Source organism: Rutidosis leptorrhynchoides, unplaced genomic scaffold, assembly GCF_046630445.1.
Source record: "Rutidosis leptorrhynchoides isolate AG116_Rl617_1_P2 unplaced genomic scaffold, CSIRO_AGI_Rlap_v1 contig224, whole genome shotgun sequence".
Taxonomy (NCBI): Eukaryota; Viridiplantae; Streptophyta; class Magnoliopsida; order Asterales; family Asteraceae; genus Rutidosis; species Rutidosis leptorrhynchoides.
The window spans coordinates 1-20,990 of NW_027266473.1; the positions used below are offsets into that span (position 1 = coordinate 1).

At 35.9% G+C, this 20,990-nt stretch overlaps 4 protein-coding genes and 1 pseudogene across 4 annotated transcripts; 2 read left to right on the forward strand and 3 right to left on the reverse strand.

The window, feature by feature from the left end:
- Nucleotides 1-1,774: 1,774 nt before the first annotated feature.
- Nucleotides 1,775-2,440, reverse strand: LOC139882085 (uncharacterized). Its single transcript, XM_071866459.1, has one exon. It carries the CDS (start codon nucleotides 2,438-2,440, stop codon nucleotides 1,775-1,777), a length of 666 nt encoding a protein of 221 aa, XP_071722560.1.
- A 4,055-nt stretch (nucleotides 2,441-6,495) lies between these two features.
- On the forward strand, nucleotides 6,496-8,639 carry LOC139882068 (serine/threonine-protein kinase D6PKL2-like; annotated as a pseudogene).
- Nucleotides 8,640-9,302: 663 nt separating this feature from the next.
- Nucleotides 9,303-11,451, reverse strand: LOC139882069 (putative U-box domain-containing protein 55). Its single transcript, XM_071866444.1, has 4 exons — nucleotides 11,064-11,451; nucleotides 10,047-10,165; nucleotides 9,827-9,942; nucleotides 9,303-9,570 (listed from the first exon to the last, which is right to left on the reverse strand). Exons 1-4 carry the CDS (start codon nucleotides 11,449-11,451, stop codon nucleotides 9,303-9,305), a joined length of 891 nt encoding a protein of 296 aa, XP_071722545.1.
- Nucleotides 11,452-15,820: 4,369 nt separating this feature from the next.
- On the forward strand, nucleotides 15,821-19,057 carry LOC139882070 (SEC14 cytosolic factor-like). Its single transcript, XM_071866446.1, has 13 exons — nucleotides 15,821-15,875; nucleotides 15,986-16,014; nucleotides 16,757-16,840; nucleotides 16,953-17,006; nucleotides 17,155-17,232; nucleotides 17,354-17,407; nucleotides 17,565-17,624; nucleotides 17,698-17,793; nucleotides 17,890-17,991; nucleotides 18,111-18,191; nucleotides 18,389-18,688; nucleotides 18,842-18,913; nucleotides 19,025-19,057. Exons 1-13 carry the CDS (start codon nucleotides 15,821-15,823, stop codon nucleotides 19,055-19,057), a joined length of 1,098 nt encoding a protein of 365 aa, XP_071722547.1.
- Nucleotides 19,058-19,090: 33 nt separating this feature from the next.
- On the reverse strand, nucleotides 19,091-20,818 carry LOC139882071 (WEB family protein At1g12150). Its single transcript, XM_071866447.1, has 2 exons — nucleotides 20,636-20,818; nucleotides 19,091-20,530 (listed from the first exon to the last, which is right to left on the reverse strand). Exons 1-2 carry the CDS (start codon nucleotides 20,816-20,818, stop codon nucleotides 19,091-19,093), a joined length of 1,623 nt encoding a protein of 540 aa, XP_071722548.1.
- Between the last annotated feature and the right edge of the window lie 172 nt (nucleotides 20,819-20,990).

Consider the following 20,990-nt stretch of genomic DNA (forward strand, 5'->3'; position numbering starts at 1 on the left):
GATATTTTGGAGAGATTAGAGATTTTTTTCGAATAAAGAGAGATTTAGAGATAACATCGACTCCAAGTAATTATTATTTTATTATTATGTTATGTATTATTATGAGATAAATTTGGAAGTAGGTTTGTATATATAGGTATGGAAGTAAACGAAGTAAGAAATCAATGGCATCGATATTTTCGGAATGCATATTCAACGGCACATAATGAACATGCCATTGAACAGTAAATGCAATAGTAATATGTCTCTATTTCTTCCAAAATTTTGTAATATAATTGTGGAAAATTGGTTTGGTACAGTACACACTGGCCAATTTGAGCTGGATTTAGCGATAGATGCTACAGGAAACTTGAGGTTCTCTAATACTATGAGGTACTAAATATAATCAAACTTGAACTTGTATTTTGAAACAAAACGGTCGATTGTCGAATCGAGTCGATCTTAATTTAGATTATTAATTTTATGATCGTGCCGATCGACCCCAGCTAGAATCTCTGTCTTCTGGAAATGATTGAGGTATTTATAAGATAACCTAACACAAATCATATAGTTTATCGAAAAAGAAAATGTCTATAACCTAACAATCTTAATTACAATGAAATTGAATTCAATTTTCAGTATTTCCCACATATATACACGAGGGACTTTATTATATACTCATGAGTAGGGGACCTCAAAATTTCAATATATATTACAGTTGAGTAAATCTTAATCACCTCCTAACATAAAGAAAACATTCTTTAATTTTTATTTTTATTTTTCTTTTGATAATTAATATATAATATTGCTTCTATTTTATCGAGTGATCCAAACACGATGTCGAGTCCCATCATGACAACGATGAGGACGCAAAACGAATGAAATAAGGTTTATTTCATTATAATTATATGTAATATTATATAAAAAAAAGTGACAAGTATTTTTTGAACCGAGAGTATGTTTTAAAATTAGTTTTAACAAAAAAAATAAAAATTTGCAAAGTATTTGATGGTGATTGTTGTAAGCTAAAAATTGGATGATTATTATTATTATTTTGCTGGTAAAATGGGAAAAGAATTAAACTACCCCAACATCATCATTTACATTTTACAATTAAAAATATTAACTGGACCACCAAACTCACCATCTATCTTCCAAATATAACTATAAAGTTTGGACTGTTTATATTTACGTGCATGTATTGTTAACATGTTTTTATATTATTTTTGTTATAATAGTGACTCGTATCATAATTTTTCGTGGGTTCGATATTCATTTTATCATTATAATATATGGGTCATATATGTATTTTTGTGCGCGATTTAATCCAACAATATTTTACACCATTACCCGCATATAAAAGAGCACAAATGTTCAACTCGATCACACGACGATATTGATAAAAATACGAGTGTGAAAACAAATTGCAATTCCCAATATTTAGATAAAGAATATTGGTCGGAAATCCAAAAGTAATCTTTGACGGTTTGACCAACAAATATTTCTCACGTTTTACTTAACTCAAAATAAATAAAAAAGGAAAAAAAATATAATTTTTTTTAAAAGATATTTTGTAAAATTGGCTGTTATATATTGAACCAGAAAAAAAAAATTAATGTATATTTTTCCTAATAATTAGCGGAAAAAATAATATTTTTTTGGTCTTAATATTGGGAAAGCATGCCATGGAAAAAAGGCAAGAAAATGTAAAGTGAATCCATGTCAGGAGGAGGGGTATTTTGGTCAAATAGCTATCCAGTTGAACTTTTTTTTTTATGAATGGTACTGGTATATTTCATCGCAAATTGTGGGATGCTACATTTTCCGACGAGCTTGGTAATCGACCTTGCCAATTACAACCAAGATTAGTTAAGGAATGGGCAAGACGATTAGTCGCTCGAGGTAAAAAAATAAAAGAATAGGAGTCAAAAGCCGACACAAGAGCTTTGATCCTAAAAATGATCTCTTTGCAAGATAGAAAACAGATTCCTACGCTATTAATATTCTGAATAACTATCATTGCATCGGATTCAAAGATGACATTTGTATATCCCATCGAGATTGCTAATTGAGCTCCTGCTAGGATTGCAGCAGCTTCCGCATATGCAATATCAGGCGAGCTGGCTTCAATGGTGGCCTGGCATAGGATAACATGGCCTGAAGAGTCCCTAAAAACCAGCCCAAGACCCCTGCAGAAAGAGTTTGAAAAAACTGCAGCGTCACTATTGATTTTTATGTGGCCAATCTCAGGTGGAGTCCATCCACTATTCCTAGGGCAGAGGGTGACTTGCTCCCTATTAAGGGTTGAGGTCCATTCAAGCAGCATTCTTTTGACAACCATGAAAGCCGAAAGGGGGATGGAGCAAGATGAATTGTTCCAGGCTTCGTTTCGATTTTTCCATGTAATCCATAACACCATATTAAGCAGTTTCCACTTTTCAGAAGAGATCAAATTGCTCATTCTAATGTACCAGTAAAAAATGCTTCATTATGCCATTCTTTCACATTAAGTTCAGGGAACAAGAGAGTCCACAATTTGATCACCCAGTCACATTCCAAGAATAAATGTGAAACATTCTCAGAGGCTAGAAGACATACCGGACATTGTTTGTCGACTACCATACCTCTTCGCAGCAAGTTGTCTCTAGTGGCAATGCTTTGGTGTCCCAACCTCCATAGAAAGGTGGCTATTTTCGGCATGAATTTCAAGTTCCAGGTTAGCTTCCAGAATGCAGACTGGTTCGATTTGCGAGGTGGTAGAACATTCTGCAAAGCAACATAATAGGCACTGCGAACTTGGAAGTCATTGTTCTTTGTACCCTTCCATGCGAGGATGTCGGGCTGAAAACAGTAGACTGGGATTCGAAGGATATCATCAGCTAGAGAGGGCCTGAAGAGAGACCCGATTCGCTGGACATCCCACCATCCTGAATGCCAATCAAGAAGCTGAGAAACTTTATAAATGCCCATGTTGTTCAGAATATCAATATCAGCCCGTGTCAGGGTGCTAAAGGGCAGCCATGGGTCCTCTATTCGGATTTGTCTACCATTACCAACTCTCCAAATGGATCTCGAAAATAGAGTTGGTCTTCCTTCTAAAATGCTTCTCCATACAAAGGATGGATTGCATCCTGTTTTCGCTTCAAAGAATGAACAACAGGGATAATACCTACCTTTTAAAGATCTAGCCAGCAAGGAAGAAGGGTCCTGAATCAGTCTCGAGCCTTGCTTTGCTAATAAGGCTAGGTTGAAGGCCTTGAGGTCTCCGCCATGTCGTTTCGCGCTAGACATCGATTTCCAGCTGACCCACCTTGTTTTCTTGCGACCACCCCACCAAAAGTCACGAATGGCTTTCTCTATTTCCTTCAGAATCTTCTTTGGAAGGAGGAAGCAGTTCATTACATAGCTCGGGATTGCTTGGATAACTGATTTGATTAGAACCAGTTTGCCCGCCTTAGATAAAATCTTTGAGGACCAGTTTGTTAACTTTGCCCAGACCCTGTCAGCAATACTCCTGAAGCAGAAAGATTTGTTACTCCCGACTAGCAATGGCATGCCTAGATAGCGATCGTGAGAGAGAACCTCCTTGATTCCAAGGATAGACATTGCTTGGTTCCTATCATGGGATTGGGTATTCGGCTGAAATAAATCCCAGATTTTGCTTCATTAATGCCCTGTCCCGAAACAGCTCCATATTCAGTAAAAATCTGTTGAAGAGCTTCTAGTTCGCTGCGTTGTGTCTTGACAAAGAAAACGCTATCATCCGCGAATAAGAGATGACTGATTCTAGGACTGGAAGGATGAATGCTACACCCTGTTATAAGGCCAGAATCCTCAGCTTTCTTGAGACAAGCTGATGAGCCTTCCGCGCAAAGGATGAACAGAAACGGGGATAACGGGTCGCCTTGTCTTAAGCCTCTTTCCGGAGTAAATGGAGTCCCTGGAATGCCGTTGATAAGGACAGAGAACGAAATGGAGGAAAGGCAATTGAGGATCCAGCCATTCCATGTATCTGAAAAGCCTAACTTGGACAGTAGAGCTATTAAATACCCCCATTCTACACGATCAAATGCTTTGATCATGTCCGTTTTAACCGCACACCAACCATCAATACCAGATTTCCGCACTTTTAGGGAATGTGAGAGCTCATAAGCCAAGATTACATTGTCAGTGATGATACGACCAGGTAAGAAAGCCGACTGGTTTTGAGAGATTACCTTTGGCAGCACCATTCTTAGCCGGTTAGCGAGCACTTTAGAAGCAAGTTTATACGTGAGGTTGCGAAGACTGATTGGCCTGAAGTCGGGAAGAGCTTTTGGGTCTTTTGTCTTCGGGATAAGTACTATGTGGGTGTGGTTGAATCCTTCTGGGATATCTCCTCCGTTTAAGAAATCATTAATACAGCCTGTAATGTCTTCTTAAATAGTCATCCAGTGAGTTTTAAAAAACTCTGCTGTTAGACCATCCGGGCCAGGTGCCTTATTCACACTAATATTTTTCAGAGCCATCGAGACCTCCTCAACTGAGATTGGAGCAGTGAGCATGTCATTATCAGTTTGCTGGATTTTTTCTTCTACACATTCTGTGATAGTAGAGAACTCCTGGCATCCATTGGTGGAGAATAAGGTCTGAAAGAATTCAGAGGCCCAACCAGCAACATCATTCGGCCTTTCAAGCCAGTTACCTGCCGAGTCAAAGAAACCCCCAATATGATTTCTTCTTCTCCTGCTTGAGGCAAAAGAATGGTAGAAATGTGAGTTCTGGTCTCCCACTCTAATCCAGTGGCATTTAGCTCGTTGACTCCAGAAAACTGCTTCTTTATGGTTGAGCGATTCAATCTCATATTGTAAAAGTCTAGCTTTTTCTCTGTTTTCGACATCAGGAGGCTTAGATTGGATAGCCTCTAGCTGAATTGAGCAGTCTTTTATTTGTTTCGCCCAATTGGTGGGATGTTCTTTCCTCCATTGATCAAGCTTATCGCGACATCTATCAATTTTTTTCCAGCAATCAGAAACGGTATTGATGCTTCCCCCTATCTGCCATTCAACTTTGATCATCTCATTACAATCCGTATCCTTGCTCCATTCGTTGTGAACTAGCAAGCAAAGGAGAATTACCAGAGTCAGGAAGATTTGGATTATCTTGGTTGGAATTGATTGTGTTTTCAGCACCATTCGGTCCTCTCTGTCGAGCCACCCTCCTCAAGCTACGTCCGACGACCACAGAGATTGAATTGGAATGAGTCTGAAGAAGAGCGACTGGCGGAGTGGTTGTCTCTGTCACCGTAGACTAGCAAGCATTAACATTGCATTACAGACTTACAGGTGAGAATAGGGACCCATTTGGTAAATTTGAAAAGTTTCTAGGGACCATAACACCCACTAATCAAACTATAACTACTCGATAATCATTTCCTCTTTGTTTTATTTTGTTCAGTACAGTATAAGAATTTCTTAAGAAAAGTTTTGACTCATCCCTCTCTCTCTCTTGTTCAACATACACTCTCTGATCATTCTCAGCGAAGAGGAGAAAGGATTAGACTATAATCTCTCTCTCTCTCTCTCTGTCTCTCTCTCTCTCTATCTCTCTGGGTGCTGTTTAAGCTTTTTTTGACTATCAATTCATAGCAAGGACCCCTCACTTTCAATTTTTAAGCTCCCGATCCTTGAAATCAGGTACCTTTTTCTTGTTTAATCTTCGAATATCACTTTTTTTTTCCACCTGGGTCTGTATTGTTACTCTGGATCTGTAATGGGTTCTCTCTCAAACTGCCATTTTTGTGATCAAGATCTGAGCTTTGGCAGTTCTTCATTACTGATTTTGTTCATTTTATTTGAATATGGTTTTGACTTTTGAGCTCTATAGTAACTGGTGCTTAAACTTTAAACAATTTCTTCATTGTTGATTTCTCAGTTTAGGGTGGAGTTCATATGTATGTTCTTAATCGATTTCTTAGTTTGTGTTATTTGTCATAAGCAAGGCCCAAAAGTTGCATGTGATTTGAAGTTGCATATTGAGTTGGATGCTTAACTAACTTATTCTGTTTTAATTGTTATTATTCCATATAACTAAGGTTTGCATGTGTCCTGTTTACATGTTCTCTTTTTTCCCTTGGACAATACACATGATTTGGCGACTCGTTTTTTTAGATTTACTGCTTTGAGGCTATGAAAGATTGCTTTTGTTCTTCTTCTTCTTAACTAGTTTGCAGTAACTTTAACAACCTCCTTTTTAGCTGTATTCAATGATTTCAATTGAAAGTGGTAATTTCTAATGTGACTATCATTATTTATTTAGTCAGTTTGCACCTGGTTCCTGAATCCCGTTGTGAGGGCTAGGGAGTGTAGTGTTTAATACTTATTGTAACGTGTATAATAGGTGAATTTTTCTGTTTGCAGTGTTGGAGAAGGATATTTGTAATGCTGTGATGATTAGATGTAATGCTGTGGGGGGTCATTGAGAGCAAATGATCATTCGTTCATTCTGATACAATTTCAGGAATCTGTATATCTTCTGATGGCCTCAAAAACTGGTCACAAATCTTCCTCGAAAAACCCACCAGAGAACATCTAGTATTCAGCAAGTGGGTGCAGATGATCCCAAATCTATGCCTTCACCGGTTCCAGTAGCGGCTGCTGAAAATAAAAGGTCGCCTAATTCAAATCACGAGCTCACTGATCCCTTGAGCCACAAATTTGAATCTTCTCTTTCCCTCGCTCTTGAACAGACATCAACTGAAGTAGATTCTTCGACTAGAGGTTCACAAGATGTCTCCGTTGATCAAGAGAAGAAAATGTCAGAGTTTAGTGGAAGTGTGAAATCTAGTTCAGTTTCCGCCAAAGTCAGTGATGGAGCCAGCAGTATTGCGAAAACTAGCGGAAGTGCCAAGATTAGCAGTCGTCACGATTTTCTCGAAAGCGGAAAGAGTAGCATTTGTAGAGGGAGTTCAAGTACTGATGTGAGTGATGAGAGTTCTTGTAGCAGCTTTAGTAGCAGTATAAGTAAGCCTCACAAAGCAAACGATGTGAGATGGGAAGCAATTCAAGTTATTAGGTCAAGAGATGGTGTCCTTGGTTTAAATCACTTCCGGCTTCTTAAGAGATTGGGTTGTGGAGACATCGGGAGTGTCTACCTATCGGAATTGAGTGGGACCAAGTGCTGTTTCGCTATGAAGGTCATGGACAAAGGATCTCTGGCAAGTCGTAAGAAGCTGCTTCGAGCACAAACAGAAAGGGAGATACTACAGTCTTTAGACCATCCCTTCCTTCCTACACTTTACACTCATTTTGAGACAGAGAAATTCTCTTGCTTGGTAATGGAGTTTTGCCCTGGTGGAGACTTGCACACTATCAGGCAAAGGCAGCCTGGGAAATATTTTCCCGAGCAAGCAGTGAAGTAAGAAAGCTTACACTCTGTGCAATTTTTGTCATTCTTTAACTGTTCAGAACTTTGATATCCATTAGATTAAAACAGTAAAATTGGAATCATCATTGTAGAATAACCTGCAATATAGCTTCAGATAACTCTTTGGTGTTCCTTATCCATGCAAATTATTTGAAATGATGTCAAATCTATAATGTCAAAACCAAGTGGGACCAGCATTATCTTGGAACAGTCATGCCAAATTGTAATTTGGATTTTGGAATGGTAGCCAAATTATTGGATAATTGGATTTTGAAAAGTCATGCCAAATGTCAAATAACTTTTTGTGTTCCTAAATCCTAGTAATTAATGCATTTAGATCATTAATCATCATGGTTTTAATATATTCTTGCAGGTTTTACGTAGCTGAGGTCCTATTAGCAATGGAATATCTCCACATGCTTGGCATTATCTATCGTGATCTTAAGCCAGAAAATGTTCTCGTAAGGGATGACGGGCACATCATGCTATCTGACTTTGACCTTTCCCTCCGTTGTTCCGTTAGTCCAACGCTAGTCAAAACTGCATCTCTTGAGTCTGACCCTTTACGAAAGAACTCTGCTTATTGTGTCCAGCCAGCTTGCATCCAGCCTTCCTGTATTCAGCCATCCTGTGTTGCTCCTACCACATGTTTTGGACCTCGCCTGTTTTCAAGCAAGTCCAAGAAAGAACGAAAACCCAAAAACGAAATTGGAAACCAAGTTAGCCCGCTGCCCGAGCTCATAGCCGAACCGACTGACGCCAGATCCATGTCATTTGTCGGGACACATGAATACTTGGCACCGGAGATCATTAAAGGTGAAGGTCATGGAAGTGCTGTTGATTGGTGGACTTTCGGTATTTTCCTCTACGAGCTCATGTTTGGCAAAACACCCTTTAAAGGTTCTGGGAACAGGGCTACATTGTTCAACGTCGTCGGCCAGCCTCTTCGATTCCCGGAATCGCCGGTCGTCAGTTTTGCAGCAAGGGATCTGATAAGGGGACTACTTGTGAAAGAACCTCAGCATAGATTGGCGTATAAACGAGGAGCCACCGAGATTAAGCAACATCCTTTCTTTGAAGGTGTGAATTGGGCGCTGATTCGCTGTGCTACCCCTCCTGAGATCCCAAGACCTGTCGAAATCGAGTGTAGTGTACCGGCACCGCCGGCGCCTACAAGTGAAAAGGCTGCCGTTGCCGCAGCTGGTGCGCCTCTCCAAAAAGGTTCTGATAATTATCTGGAGTTCGATTTCTTCTAGTGGGAAATATTCATTGCAATATTGAAACTGTTGCTATTTCTTAGGGCATAAACGTTCATTGCGGTATTGAAACTGTTTCTTTTTCTTAGGGCTGGTAATCGTTCTATTCTAGACTTGTTGGTATTGAACTATGTAAGGATTTTCCATTGATAGATGATGAAGAATTGTATGTTTGCTCTGTTTCTCAACTGTCTTTCTTTCTGAAAAGTGTCTTTATTGATTGCATGGACAGTCCAAATTAATATATGGACATATAAGCCAGCTTAGAAGAGGTTTTGTCTGTCCTCTAGGTAGGAATATAAGACAATGTATGACCTTTAGTAGGTATATGATTTGCAAAATGATTGCCTAAGTTAACATGCACCGAGATTTGTCTCCTTTATAGACCTTTCTGAGTGTCACTTGTTTTCAGCTACAAAAGTAGAAAATCTAAACTTCCGTTCCTCACGTTTCATCAATAACACTTTTTTCGTCCCTTTCGTTTCTCCGTCGGAGTGTTATTGGTGATAAGAGCGTCTGAATAAATACTTTTAGTTTTAATTTCATTACCAGTTTGCAAAACTTAAAAATGCATAAAACACATTACCAACTATACAAACCAACCCATCATCATACTTAAAATAGTAAAAACTAAAAATGCAGATTCAGTCGAGACTTTTTATTTTATGAAGCTTTGGAACGGAAACATATGCAGGAGAGAGGGTCATTCTGTTGTTGCTGCTGCGTGCCTTCTACGACAAGTTTTGGAGAAGAAGAAGAAGCTGGTTGATTAGAAATACGTGGAGATGGAGAAGGAGACTCGGAAATTTGATCATCATTATTATTATTGATTTCATTTCCTTCACAAATGACTTTAACCTCACAACTTCCTGGAGCGTTCTGCATTATCTGTTCTGCTATACAATTCCCTCCTTGTCGTGACTTCAACTTTCTGCTCATTAACGGGGAAAAAAATGCATCAACGAATGGAAAAAAAACACGCGAATGATTAAACTCTAAAGGGAAAACCCTTGTGTGCTAAAGCTCCCCGCTTTGGAGGAATGACGTATGAGGAGGATGTCAATTTGCAATGTACATGGCCTGCCCCATACAATTGTAAAGAAGTTTTCGTGACTCAAACCATAACCAGCAGTGCAAAGGCTCACCCTCCAAATGATTAAACTCTGTTAAAAAAAGGAAAAGTTTACCTTGCATTCGATTTGGAGGTTCCGACGACGAGTTCTCTAATGTGGAGAATGGGAATGAGGTCGGAGATAGCTTTCGACACGTCGTCACTCTCTATAAGCATGGTGTCCACATTGATCTGTTGTTTTAAGCAAAGTAAGATATATCTGATGATTTTGCAAGTCATCAAAACCAAATTATTTTTGCATGATTTATTAATGTTAAAGTTAAAACACTTTTGACCTTATAGGAAGAGCACATAGTAAGGTACTTTTGAAGAAATTCTCTCCTCTTCGCTCTTTCTCGTGCCATGTAATTCTCTATTTCCTCTGGATTCACTTGGCTCTTTGGAATCTTTCCTACTAATTAATACACCAATTTAATTAATTATACACTAATTAGATAAGATAGTTAGGTAGGGTTATAACTTATAAATGTAAATGTCAAAATAAATTTAATACGATGAAACATTTGAGTGGGTAGTTTCTAAGAAATCTATCGTAACAGATTCAATTCGATTGAACATTTATCAATTAGGACGTGATCTAATATTTAGGAAATTTTTCCACTGTGAGGTTATGAGTTTGAATCCGCGGGTACGAATTTTGGGTGGGACTGCAGGAATTTATAAATACAGTAAAATAGAAAAAATTTATTGGACATTTCCAATTCTCACATGTCAAACCTACATATAGGACTCGGATAAATCAAGATTATTAATTATAGTCTAGATTAGATGCAGGAGAATCGAATACGAATATTCTGATGAAGTCAAACCTGCTATTAACTAAAAAAGAATATCTAGCTTTAAATAAATCATAATCAAGAAGAAAATGTTTGCATGATTTGAGATACCAAAGCATATTTAATTAGGTTAAAAATGTAGATTGTCACATTATTGTTGTTAACATCAATTAGTGTCACAAGTTAACAATAACTTCTAGTAGGTTTAGTGAAGACCGATGCCTCGAATGGCCTAGATTGTCGAAGCCATAAGTTTTGACGATGACTCATCAATATTAACAATACGTATCTCGATCTGATAACTATAAATATATCCATGATTCATCCTAGCTAGTTTATAATGATCGGATTCAGATGATCTCAAAATGAAGAATTATTCATTGTCAATGAGTAGGGATGTACGTTTGACCATGACTAGTCATAGTCGACGATACATATCTCTATTTAACAACTAAGATCGGATTCAGATGATCGCAAAATAAAGAACAGGCATATCTAAACTTTGTTATTACTTACATGGAGTAGGGATGTGTTTGACCTCCGGGAAGATATGAATGAGATAGACCATAGTGCCCGGCGGCCGTAGACTGACGACTTGCCTTAGAGCCCAAGAAAGCGCCTGAGTGCTAGTTTCAGTCTTTCCGACTGCCACATAAATGCTGTCCGATTCAATAACGTTGCCATAAGCGTCAATCGAGAACAAACTTCCGTCGACGTCTTCTTTAATCGGCTTCATCGTAGAAAATCCTCTTTCTCCGATCTCAACGAGATCATTGTCAGTCTCTTCTTCGAAAATCTCTTCAATCTCTGATATCCCACTAGTACTACTAGAGCTTCCCATGTAGTAATTTCCATTACTATTATTTGCGCTCATCTCTGTTAGTGAAACAGATGATGATGACATTATAGTAAATGAAATTAAGTTGGATTAATGGAGTTTATGAGAAGACGACAATTTCAGTTCTATATATATATATATATATATATATATGTGTTTGTTGTTGTGATAAATGTGTCGGAACTACTCCCTCCGTATACAAATACAAATAGAAGACGTTTTCACTTTTTAGATTCATTGTAAATTTGATGTATCTAGACAATAATGATGTCTAGATACATCAATTTTTCAATGAATCTAAAAAGTGAAAACGTCTTCTATTTGTATACGGAAGGAGTAGTAACTTTGAATGTCTCCAAAAGCCTCATCACTGAACAAGATTTATAATTTTTCTTATGGATAATAATATTCCGATCTACTTGAGTTTTAACGAAATAATTAATGATAATAAATATTAAATCTTTATTTAATTTATTATTAAAAATTATAAATATTTATATAAATAGAATAATTATATTTATTAATTATTAAAATTACAAAAAAGATAAAATTAAAAGAATAACTAAAATATGCCCAGCATTCATAAAACGAAAATTATTAATCCAAAAAAAAATAAAATCATTTGGTCAACTTTGTAGTCTGCCGCTTAATCGCTTTCAGACATGAATGCATATGTCATATGGCCAAATGGGTGTCTAAACTTTGAAATAATTAGCATCTAGGTGCTTATCGTTACAAAAACGCCAGCGCGGTACAAAACGAGACGTTAATTCATAACGGTACTATGCATATTCCGTTATTGTTGATACGTAAATGCCTAACGATGTCCAGCTTTTGAGATAACATACCTCTATGCATCTCAAAGTTCAGGTAGTAAACTATAAAGTTTGAAAAGTTCAGGTGGTATGCTGCAAAGTCGGACAAAGTTTAAACCCTATTGTGCACTTTTCTTATATTCTACATATAACATATGCGAGAATATACTATATATAGTATATACCATATGATTAAGGCAATAATTTATTTGTGTTTGCTAATACATGTACACCATTAATTTCTTTAAAAATATCGATAATATCGGAGGATTTAAGTTGTTTTCTTCTATATATCAACGTAATTGTGAGATTGAAAACCTCGTTCTTATTATGTTTTACGTCAATCTTGACTATTTTTATGTGTGGAATCCTGAATGTGTCCCTCCCAACAAATATCGGCTCGGAGGATATCACTCTCACCATATTACTACTTGGTGTTTCATTAGGTTTATATCGCTCATTTTTTAGAAAGAAACTTTATGACAAAATCAACGCAAGCTTTTTTAATAATTTTGGTCGATTTTTATTAATTATTTCTCTTGTAACTTTTTTTATTGATTTTTTCCCTGATTATTTTCTATTTTAATTAAGCTGATGTCGTTGTATAAGCATACCATTCACGAAAGAATTATCCCAGAATATCCCTTTTCGTTTTTTCTATGTTTATTTATTTACAATAATTTCTTACCTCATGCTCTAGTTTAATAATATTATAAGCTTACACCACGTATATTTTAGTTCTAAAATTTTATTAATATAAGTATAGATGTTGACTTGAAAATTGTTTTTCTCTTACATAAAAAAAAAATTGTTTTCCTTTGAATCAAAGAAAAAAATTGTTTTCCAAATCGGCACGAAAAATTTGAAGATATTATCCCTTTCTCCTCCTTAAAGATTTCCCTATCTTATACATTCAAATCACGCTTTGTCATGTGTTTATAGACAAAATCTATTCTTATAATGATCGAATAAATTTTAAAAAATATATAAATGTCAATCAATTGATAATATGCATGTCTAAATGATGATGTGTTAGAAAGTTTGTACCAAAAAATTTCTCTCGATTAATAATTAACACTTTTGCCTTTTTGGGCTTTTGGGCCTTAAAAATACTTTCGGAGATTTGCAGTATATTTGGGTTTGGGCTGTGGGTTTTTGTATTTGTTGGCCCAACAAATAATTTGTATTTGTAATAATTTTTCTTGTACCTTCCGAAATCTCATATTGGCAAAATAATGATCGAGAATATTTTTTGCACAATTAGTATTATATTTTTTTTTACAATATTATATGAATCTTAAAAAAATACTTGAATATCTGGTGATGAATAAAAAGGTGCCGATGTGAAAAACACCTCTCTCCCTTTTTTGCTTTTTCTTCCACTTTTGTGAGATAAAATTCAACATCACGTGTCAAAAAAGAGAGAATGATATTCCATACGTGAAGTTTATTTAGTTAATTAACCATACGAGGTTTAAAGTTAATTAACCATACGCAAATACACATATGGTGAAATGATAAATTAATTTATTAAATAAGTACCCAAAATCAAATGATTAAAATATCTGCCTTCTTCTTAAAAACTCGAATTTTTTTAGGACCATATAAAAAATTATTAATTAATTAAGTTCATTATTAATTATCTAATTATTTGATGGGTCTGGATGAATGTGGCGCTGCTGTAATGTTACTATAAGATGGTGACACCTTTCCATGTCTAGCTTTTCACGATTAAATGCATTAAGGGGGACCATCAATAGGTGTATTTTTGACAAATATTTTTAATAAAAAGAATTAACTTCATAAAAGAAATTAAAAGTAAAAACTACACTCAAAATTTCTGTATCTCATGTCTTTTTTTATTTTATTTTTTTTATAATCGAGAAAAATTGAATTTCATTCATTTAAAACATTCAAATGGACTAATTTAATTACATTAAAAAAAATTATGAAGTGAAAATATATAGAAACTAACGAAAAAGTAGTGTTCAGTTTTGTTAGAAAATAGACTAGCTATCGATTTCTCCTTTTACAAATGATAAATAAAGAAATCGAATTTTTAATCTTCATGATCAGAGGACCAAATAATATCGTGATGCTCGCTGAACGAGCTTGTAATTCCGTAAGCAGTGATCGACATTTCCCTTCCAACTCTATTTTTTTTTATATGCATCCTTAAAACCAATGATATAGCTCTTCAAGTAGCCAATACTTCAGCATGAAAAGCATCTTCTGTGTTTCCAAGTATCTTATATAATATGTCAATAATATAATTGATTTATTAGAACATGAATTTATATATATACAATATTTAAAGGTTTCATTTAATTTTTACTTTTGGGTGTAATTCCTAGACAAATTTAAAAGCAGAAATTGAATTTTACAAAGAACGCGTTTTATGAGTTGAATCATGAATGGACCACCAAAAGTCGAAGATGGGTAGCAAAGATTTTCCCTTTGTTTGCTCACAGCAGACCAAATTTATCTATTAATTTATGCCCATCTTCATATGCTTTCATTTTTCTGTTTAGAATGTTCTATAGATTTAAAATAATGAACTTAATATTCTCAAAAAAAATAAAATATATTAGTATAAAGAATTTAATGATATAAAATCAAATTGAATCTATCTATTATCGCTTTTAAAATTAAAAAAATCTCGTTATTATATATAAAATGTATTAGTAGTAACATTAATTAACTACCCTTGTTGACGGAGTCGGAGTATATGGTAAACCGTCAGAGACGTGGCACAATCGGCAGACGGCAGTATATACAATGCTTATTCATCGGACGGCCACCGCAAGATCACAAAACAACGGTGGTCCACCATCCTAATGTGTTAAAAAACAAAAATCAGTTTAATTGATTACGAATTATGTATTTGGAACATGGTTCTGTGAACATCTTCCAAATATATATTTTGAAATAAAATATGAAAAAAAAACACTTTTTAAGAATTTTTCAGATCATGCTATAACATCTCCTTAGAGGCTTACAACTTATGATTTTTATTTCGAGTTTAAGTTTTCTTTCACAAAATATTTTTCCTGTCTCAAAAAAAAATTAAAAAACAAATCTACATCTATTTCAACGCGAAAGTAGTATTGATAATGCACTTTCATGAATAAATCAAATCGATTCAACTCAAATTAAATTTAAATTATAAAATCTACGATAAGTTTGGAGAGTCGTAGATTTTATAATCTTTCTATATTTGTTATTTTTTTTGTATAAATTTATATGATAAGTATATTGAGATGGGGAGTAATAATAATTAAATTTGAAAAATGTGGTAGCTGGTAAAATTAAATAATACTAATAAGAAATTGAGACAAGAAGTAGTAAATATGAACTTTTGATCATGTGTAGGCCAGCCTTTGTTGAATCTTGACTCTTCTTCTGTATTATTATTTTCTTTTAATTAATTTCCCTTTTTCTCATTATTTAATTTACTAATAAAGCTGAGAACAGATTCAATAAACCTGAAAAAAGGAAAACAAAGATCTCTCTTTCTCTCTCTAAATGGTCAGTACTAGTGTATATATATATATATAATAATAATTAAAAGGAGCTAAATTTGGTGTTGGGTAATTTGCATTTTACCCAAAACAAGCAAAATGGGTATCGTTTCACAAGAAGCAATCATTCAGTTTCAAGCTTTAGTAGATCAAGGTATATAGTTCGATCTGCTATAAAAATTGTATTTTTATTGAAATTTTTTGCAGCTTTTTAAAGTTTACTAATTTTGTTTTGCCATGTGAAATGTATTGACAATTGGGCAGTTGAAGAGCCACTCAAGGCAACATTTCAGGTACGTTAGTTTGTCTGTTCTGTTTTCCAATACAGTTTAAATTATGGTTTTTTCTCGTTATTTGAAGAAATCTAGCTTACAGTTGAGCTGAAATTTAGAATGCTGGTGTTGGGTTTTAGTTGTTGGGAGTTTGGTCCCTTAATTTTTTTTAAAAATATTTGATTTTTGCTTCTGGGTTTTGGAAATTGACAATAAGTTCCTTCCTTTTTGAATTTGATGGAACTTTTGACCTCTGATCTCGTGGATATAAGCTTCAAGCTAGTTTCCATGGTTGTTGGAATGGATTTATTTGGTTTGGTGAATCTGATTTGAGTAGAAGATATTGAAACGATTCCATTGCTCATGAATTCTATCTCCTTATGGTTGGCTGAAAAAAGAGTTCAGATGTGGTGCAGTTAAAACATTTACCTTTTAGTTGGTTGATTTGAATTCGTGGTGATCTTCAATGGACCTCTTGGATAAAGATAAACCTCTTGGTAGAGAAACCCACAGATGTTTTGCATTTGTGCCTGGATATTGTCATCGATGGTTACAAGTACTTTGTTTGTTTTCAAATGTCATCTTGTAGTCCTAATAAAGTGAAAGATGGTACTGATTTATAACTCTAAAACTCCAAATAGCGTGAAAGCTTCACCTTTTAGCAAATTGCTTGATTTCTGTTTATCTGGATGCTATGATATTGATTTCTACCTCCACCTTAACTCAAAACATATAGCTTTAAGGGTTTGTTCTTGGCTGGCAGAATGTTCATCAAGGATATCCAACCGAAACTTTGGTTCGTTTTCTAAAAGCAAGAGACTGGAATGTTGCCAAAGCCCACAAGATGGTTTGTTTCCTATCTTTTTGGTTGGAAGATCTTACATCTTTGTGCTTCCTACTTGGTTTCAGTGAGTCTTTGTGTATTATTTAAATGAGACAATCCCTCTATCATGTTTCAGTTGGTGGATTGCTTGGAATGGAGGGTTCATAATGATATTGACGACATGTTAACAGTAAGTTCAACTGTGCCGGGCGTTTGTATTACTCATTTGGTTGATTGTCGTGATATATGTTAGACACTTGATCTTAGACTGAGTGTTACCTTTTTGTTTTCATTTTCTATATGGTAATTTTGTTCTTATGCTATTTTGTATTCCACAGAAACCAATAGTTCCTCCTGATTTTTATAAAGAAGTTCGTGATTCTCAGCTAATTGGAATGTCAGGCTATTCAAGAGAGGTGATAACCTAACAAAAGTTGTTCTATTCATTATCGACAATGTTAGTCTTGTTCATTGAACTAAGTGGATTTACCATATCCCCTATTATTTCTATTGCCTTAAGTCATATATATTTTGCAGGGTTTGCCTGTCATTGCCATTGGTGTAGGGCTTAGCACATATGATAAAGCTTCTGTAAGTACTATGAATAAATAAATTCCTTCATGGCCTTTTTATTGGGAACTTGGCTGGAGGATGACTTGCTATTACTTCTATTTCACGTCAATGCAATTCCTGATCAACCTTAAACATCAAAATGGTTGAATGGTCTCAATTATTCTTTTTACGACAGGTCCACTATTATGTCCAGTCCCACATTCAGATCAACGAATATCGAGATAGTGTGATATTGGTGAGTACCAGAGTTTGAGTTTGCTTATTTTCTTGATATATAACATTAGTCTGACTTGTCTGTTTTCTTGTAGCCTTCAGCATCGAAAAAGCATGGTCGACCTATCACAACTTGTGTTAAGGTCTTAGACATGTCAGGGCTAAAATTTTCAGCTTTAAACCAAATAAAGGTATGCCCTTTCTCCAAATGATCCTCTTTTCTTCAGATTGCATAGATTGAACTTAGAGTATCTCCCCACTCTCTGAAATCGTTTTATTTTATTCAGATATTGACAGCAATATCAACAATTGATGACTTGAACTACCCAGAGAAGACCAATACATATTATGTTGTAAACACTCCGTATATATTTACAGCCTGCTGGAAGGTAATCCTCTTCATTTTTTTATGTAGTATACGCTGCTTCCTCAGTGGATGGACTTCTGTCTTTTACTTTGCTGCAATTTCCATCATAGTTTCACGTAATGACCAATTTGCCATCAGCAGGTTGTCAAACCTCTTCTGCATGAAAGGACGAGAAAAAAGGTTAATGTTTTACCAGGCTGTGGGAGGGATGAACTCCTTCAGGTACTTGTTTCTGCTCATTGTTTGAGAAGTCGCAATGGATTTTGGTCATTTTGTCCTTATTTTGAAAATTTTACATCAAATTACAGCTTTCAAAAAGAAAAAGACTAATTCTGGATTTTTTCTGAAACACAACTACACAAGGAATAGATATCATATTGAGAAATAACTAATCTTGTTTCCTTACATTTTCTTTGTAGATTATGGATTATGAATCGCTCCCGCATTTCTGTAAAAGACAAGGCTCGGGGTCTTCTCGTTATTCTGACTATGGCGATTGCTTTTCTCTAGACCATCCATTTCATCAACAGCTGTACGACTACATGAAGCAGAAACAAGCAAATCAAGAACCTTCAGGACCAATCAGACATGGTTCTGTTCATGTGGAGCTTCCTGAAGAAGCTACTGCCGAAGAAACAGAGATTGTCAAAACCCTAGAATCGGAGCTACATAAGTTCGAGAATGGGAACGGGCTGTCAAGTTCCCTAGATGAACTCAAGGTATAATTAACTATTGAAACATGAATTCATATAGAGATTTAGTTTGACGATGAGTTTGTTATAGAGCTACTTATTAGACAAGGAATGCCAGTCTCTGTAGGCTAACATTCTGTATATACTACTAAACTATACGTATCATGTATCAATAAATAGCTCAGATCATCGTTTCGATTTGAGAGTTATGTTACAGCAAATACATTGTATTTTAATTACCTTGGACGGAAAGTCAGTTTGATAAAACGATTTTCTCTTTTATGCATATTAAAAACCCTTTTCTTTGGGTTTTTTTTACCTTCATAAAGAAGTTTTTTCCCTCTGAATCTTATGGATTTGCAGTTACATTACATAGTCTCTCAGGAAACCAATTAATTGGCTGCTTCATATTTTCCTATGTAAATTGTATCAACGGTTGGCAGTTTCTTGATCCACACGGAACTTCTGGAGCTCGTCGACAACCACAGTTTGTGCAGCATGTGCCTGCTCGGCTCCCTTCAAAGCAATGTCTGTTGCCGTCTTGATTTCCTCTATAGCTATCAGATTAGCCTCCATCTTCTTAACGGCTGCTTCTTTGCTCGCATTTATCACCATCAATTGAGCCACCGCCTCAGCCTCTTTTTCCTCCGCCAATTTCCGTGATTCCTCTGCCTTCTTCTGCAGAGTTTCAAACTCCGCTGCCGGAATTCTGATCTTTCCGGCCATGGAATCTTGTTGATTCTGGCTACTTTGATTTTCGGAAATCACCTTCATGTCATCACAAGCCGCCTTCTCTGCTTCTTTCGCCTTTTCCACCTCTTCTAGGGCAAGTTGTAACCTTTTCTCCAATTCCTCTGCCATTTTTCGCACATTCTCGGCTTCTTGTTTTATTCTTTCTGCATTGTTCTTCACATCTTCTGCTTCATTCTTAGCTTTCCCAGATTCCAATGTCAATTTTTCGATTTCCGCAAGATATCTCTCTGCTTCAATCCTCTCCAACTCTCCACGCTCCTTCCTAACATTTTCTATCTCCTGCTTAAGGCCATTCACCAAATTCCTAAAACGAGCTTCTTCTTCCACTACTTGTTGTAACGTTCTAGAAGCTTCATTGAGCTGTGCTGTTACGACTTTCACGACTCTCATTTGTGAAGCGTGTGCTCTTTTCATCTCTTCTTGTAATTTTCCTATCTCCACAGTAGTTTCCGCAAATCTCATCTCAAGATTCCTAGTCAATTCAGGATCATACTCATCCTTCAAGGAAATCATCTTATTTTGTATCTCTTCTCTAGAATTCCTATAAGATTCTTCCCTAGCATCTTTTTCCGCCCAAATCTTATTCTGTGCCTCTTGCTCCTCGATGGTCGCGAAGTTTAACTGCTGCGCCGTCTCTCGCATTGCCGTGATTTCCCTCCGGAGCTCCTCAACTTTTTCAGAATTCACATTGGCCGTATGTTGAGCCTCAGCAGCCTGTTGAAACGCTGCCTGTTTCGCGTCGAACGCAGCGTCGAAATCTTGTCGGGCTTTATTAAGTTGTTGTTTGGCAGCATCTAGTTCGTTGGCCATAGAGCTGTAATGGTTTCTTGCAGCGTCAAGTTCCTGTTTCATTACACCACTTCCAAGCTGGTTCGTGGATTTTGCATGTTCGAGTTGTTTGGCCTTTTCCTTGACAACTTCCGTGGCTTCAATTACCGTCTTTTTTAACTTGTTTATACCTTTCAGACTGGATGTTAAATCCTCTAATGCTTTTTTTGCTGTTTCGAGCTCGATTAGAGCTTTAGATCGTGTCGTTTCAGCATTTTCCAGATGCTGCTTTATTCTCTGATGTTCTTTCTTGGCTAATAATAGCTGAGTCTCTTTGTCTATCACATTCTAGCATGATAATAGTAATAAAAATTATTGGCAGATTGTGAAGGTTTTCTTTTCAATGACAGAAATCTAAAAATCGACAAGTCTTTTCAATAATAATATATATACCTCTGAAGACAATTTGGATCTTCTTGGTGTACGTCTGTCTCGTTTCTTGACGACTTCACCAAATAAGCTAACGGCAGCTTTGACGGATTGAAACGGTGCCCTTGTGTCGATCTCTCCAACCTCTCCTTTCGGAGATCCCCCTCCACCCTTCTGCTTATCGTTTGAACGAATTATATTCACCATTTTTTTCTATTTCTTGTCAAAATTCACCAGCAATAAGTCAATAACAGAAATTCTTAAGAACTTATGAATCAATCTGATTCATAGAATAAACATATGTTGAAAAGAAAAGAGTCATGCCTTGAAAATGAAGATCTTGAGAAGGACATGAACTTCTCATACAGAAATTAGAATC

Coding starts and splice junctions, on each gene's coding strand:
- LOC139882085 (XM_071866459.1), bottom strand. CDS start 2,440: ATGAGCAATTTGATCTCTTCTGAAAAGTGGAAACTGCTTAATATGGTG.
- LOC139882069 (XM_071866444.1), bottom strand. CDS start 11,451: ATGTCATCATCATCTGTTTCACTAACAGAGATGAGCGCAAATAATAGT. Junction 10,166..11,063: donor CAAACACATCCCTACTCCAT/GTAAGTAATAAC, acceptor TGTATTAATTAG/TAGGAAAGATTCCAAAGAGC. Junction 9,571..9,826: donor ACCTCCAAATCGAATGCAAG/GTAAACTTTTCC, acceptor GTTAATGAGCAG/AAAGTTGAAGTCACGACAAG.
- LOC139882070 (XM_071866446.1), top strand. CDS start 15,821: ATGGGTATCGTTTCACAAGAAGCAATCATTCAGTTTCAAGCTTTAGTA. Junction 16,841..16,952: donor TTGCCAAAGCCCACAAGATG/GTTTGTTTCCTA, acceptor ATCATGTTTCAG/TTGGTGGATTGCTTGGAATG. Junction 18,914..19,024: donor TTAATTACCTTGGACGGAAA/GTCAGTTTGATA, acceptor ATGGATTTGCAG/TTACATTACATAGTCTCTCA.
- LOC139882071 (XM_071866447.1), bottom strand. CDS start 20,818: ATGGTGAATATAATTCGTTCAAACGATAAGCAGAAGGGTGGAGGGGGA. Junction 20,531..20,635: donor GATCCAAATTGTCTTCAGAG/GTATATATATTA, acceptor TTATCATGCTAG/AATGTGATAGACAAAGAGAC.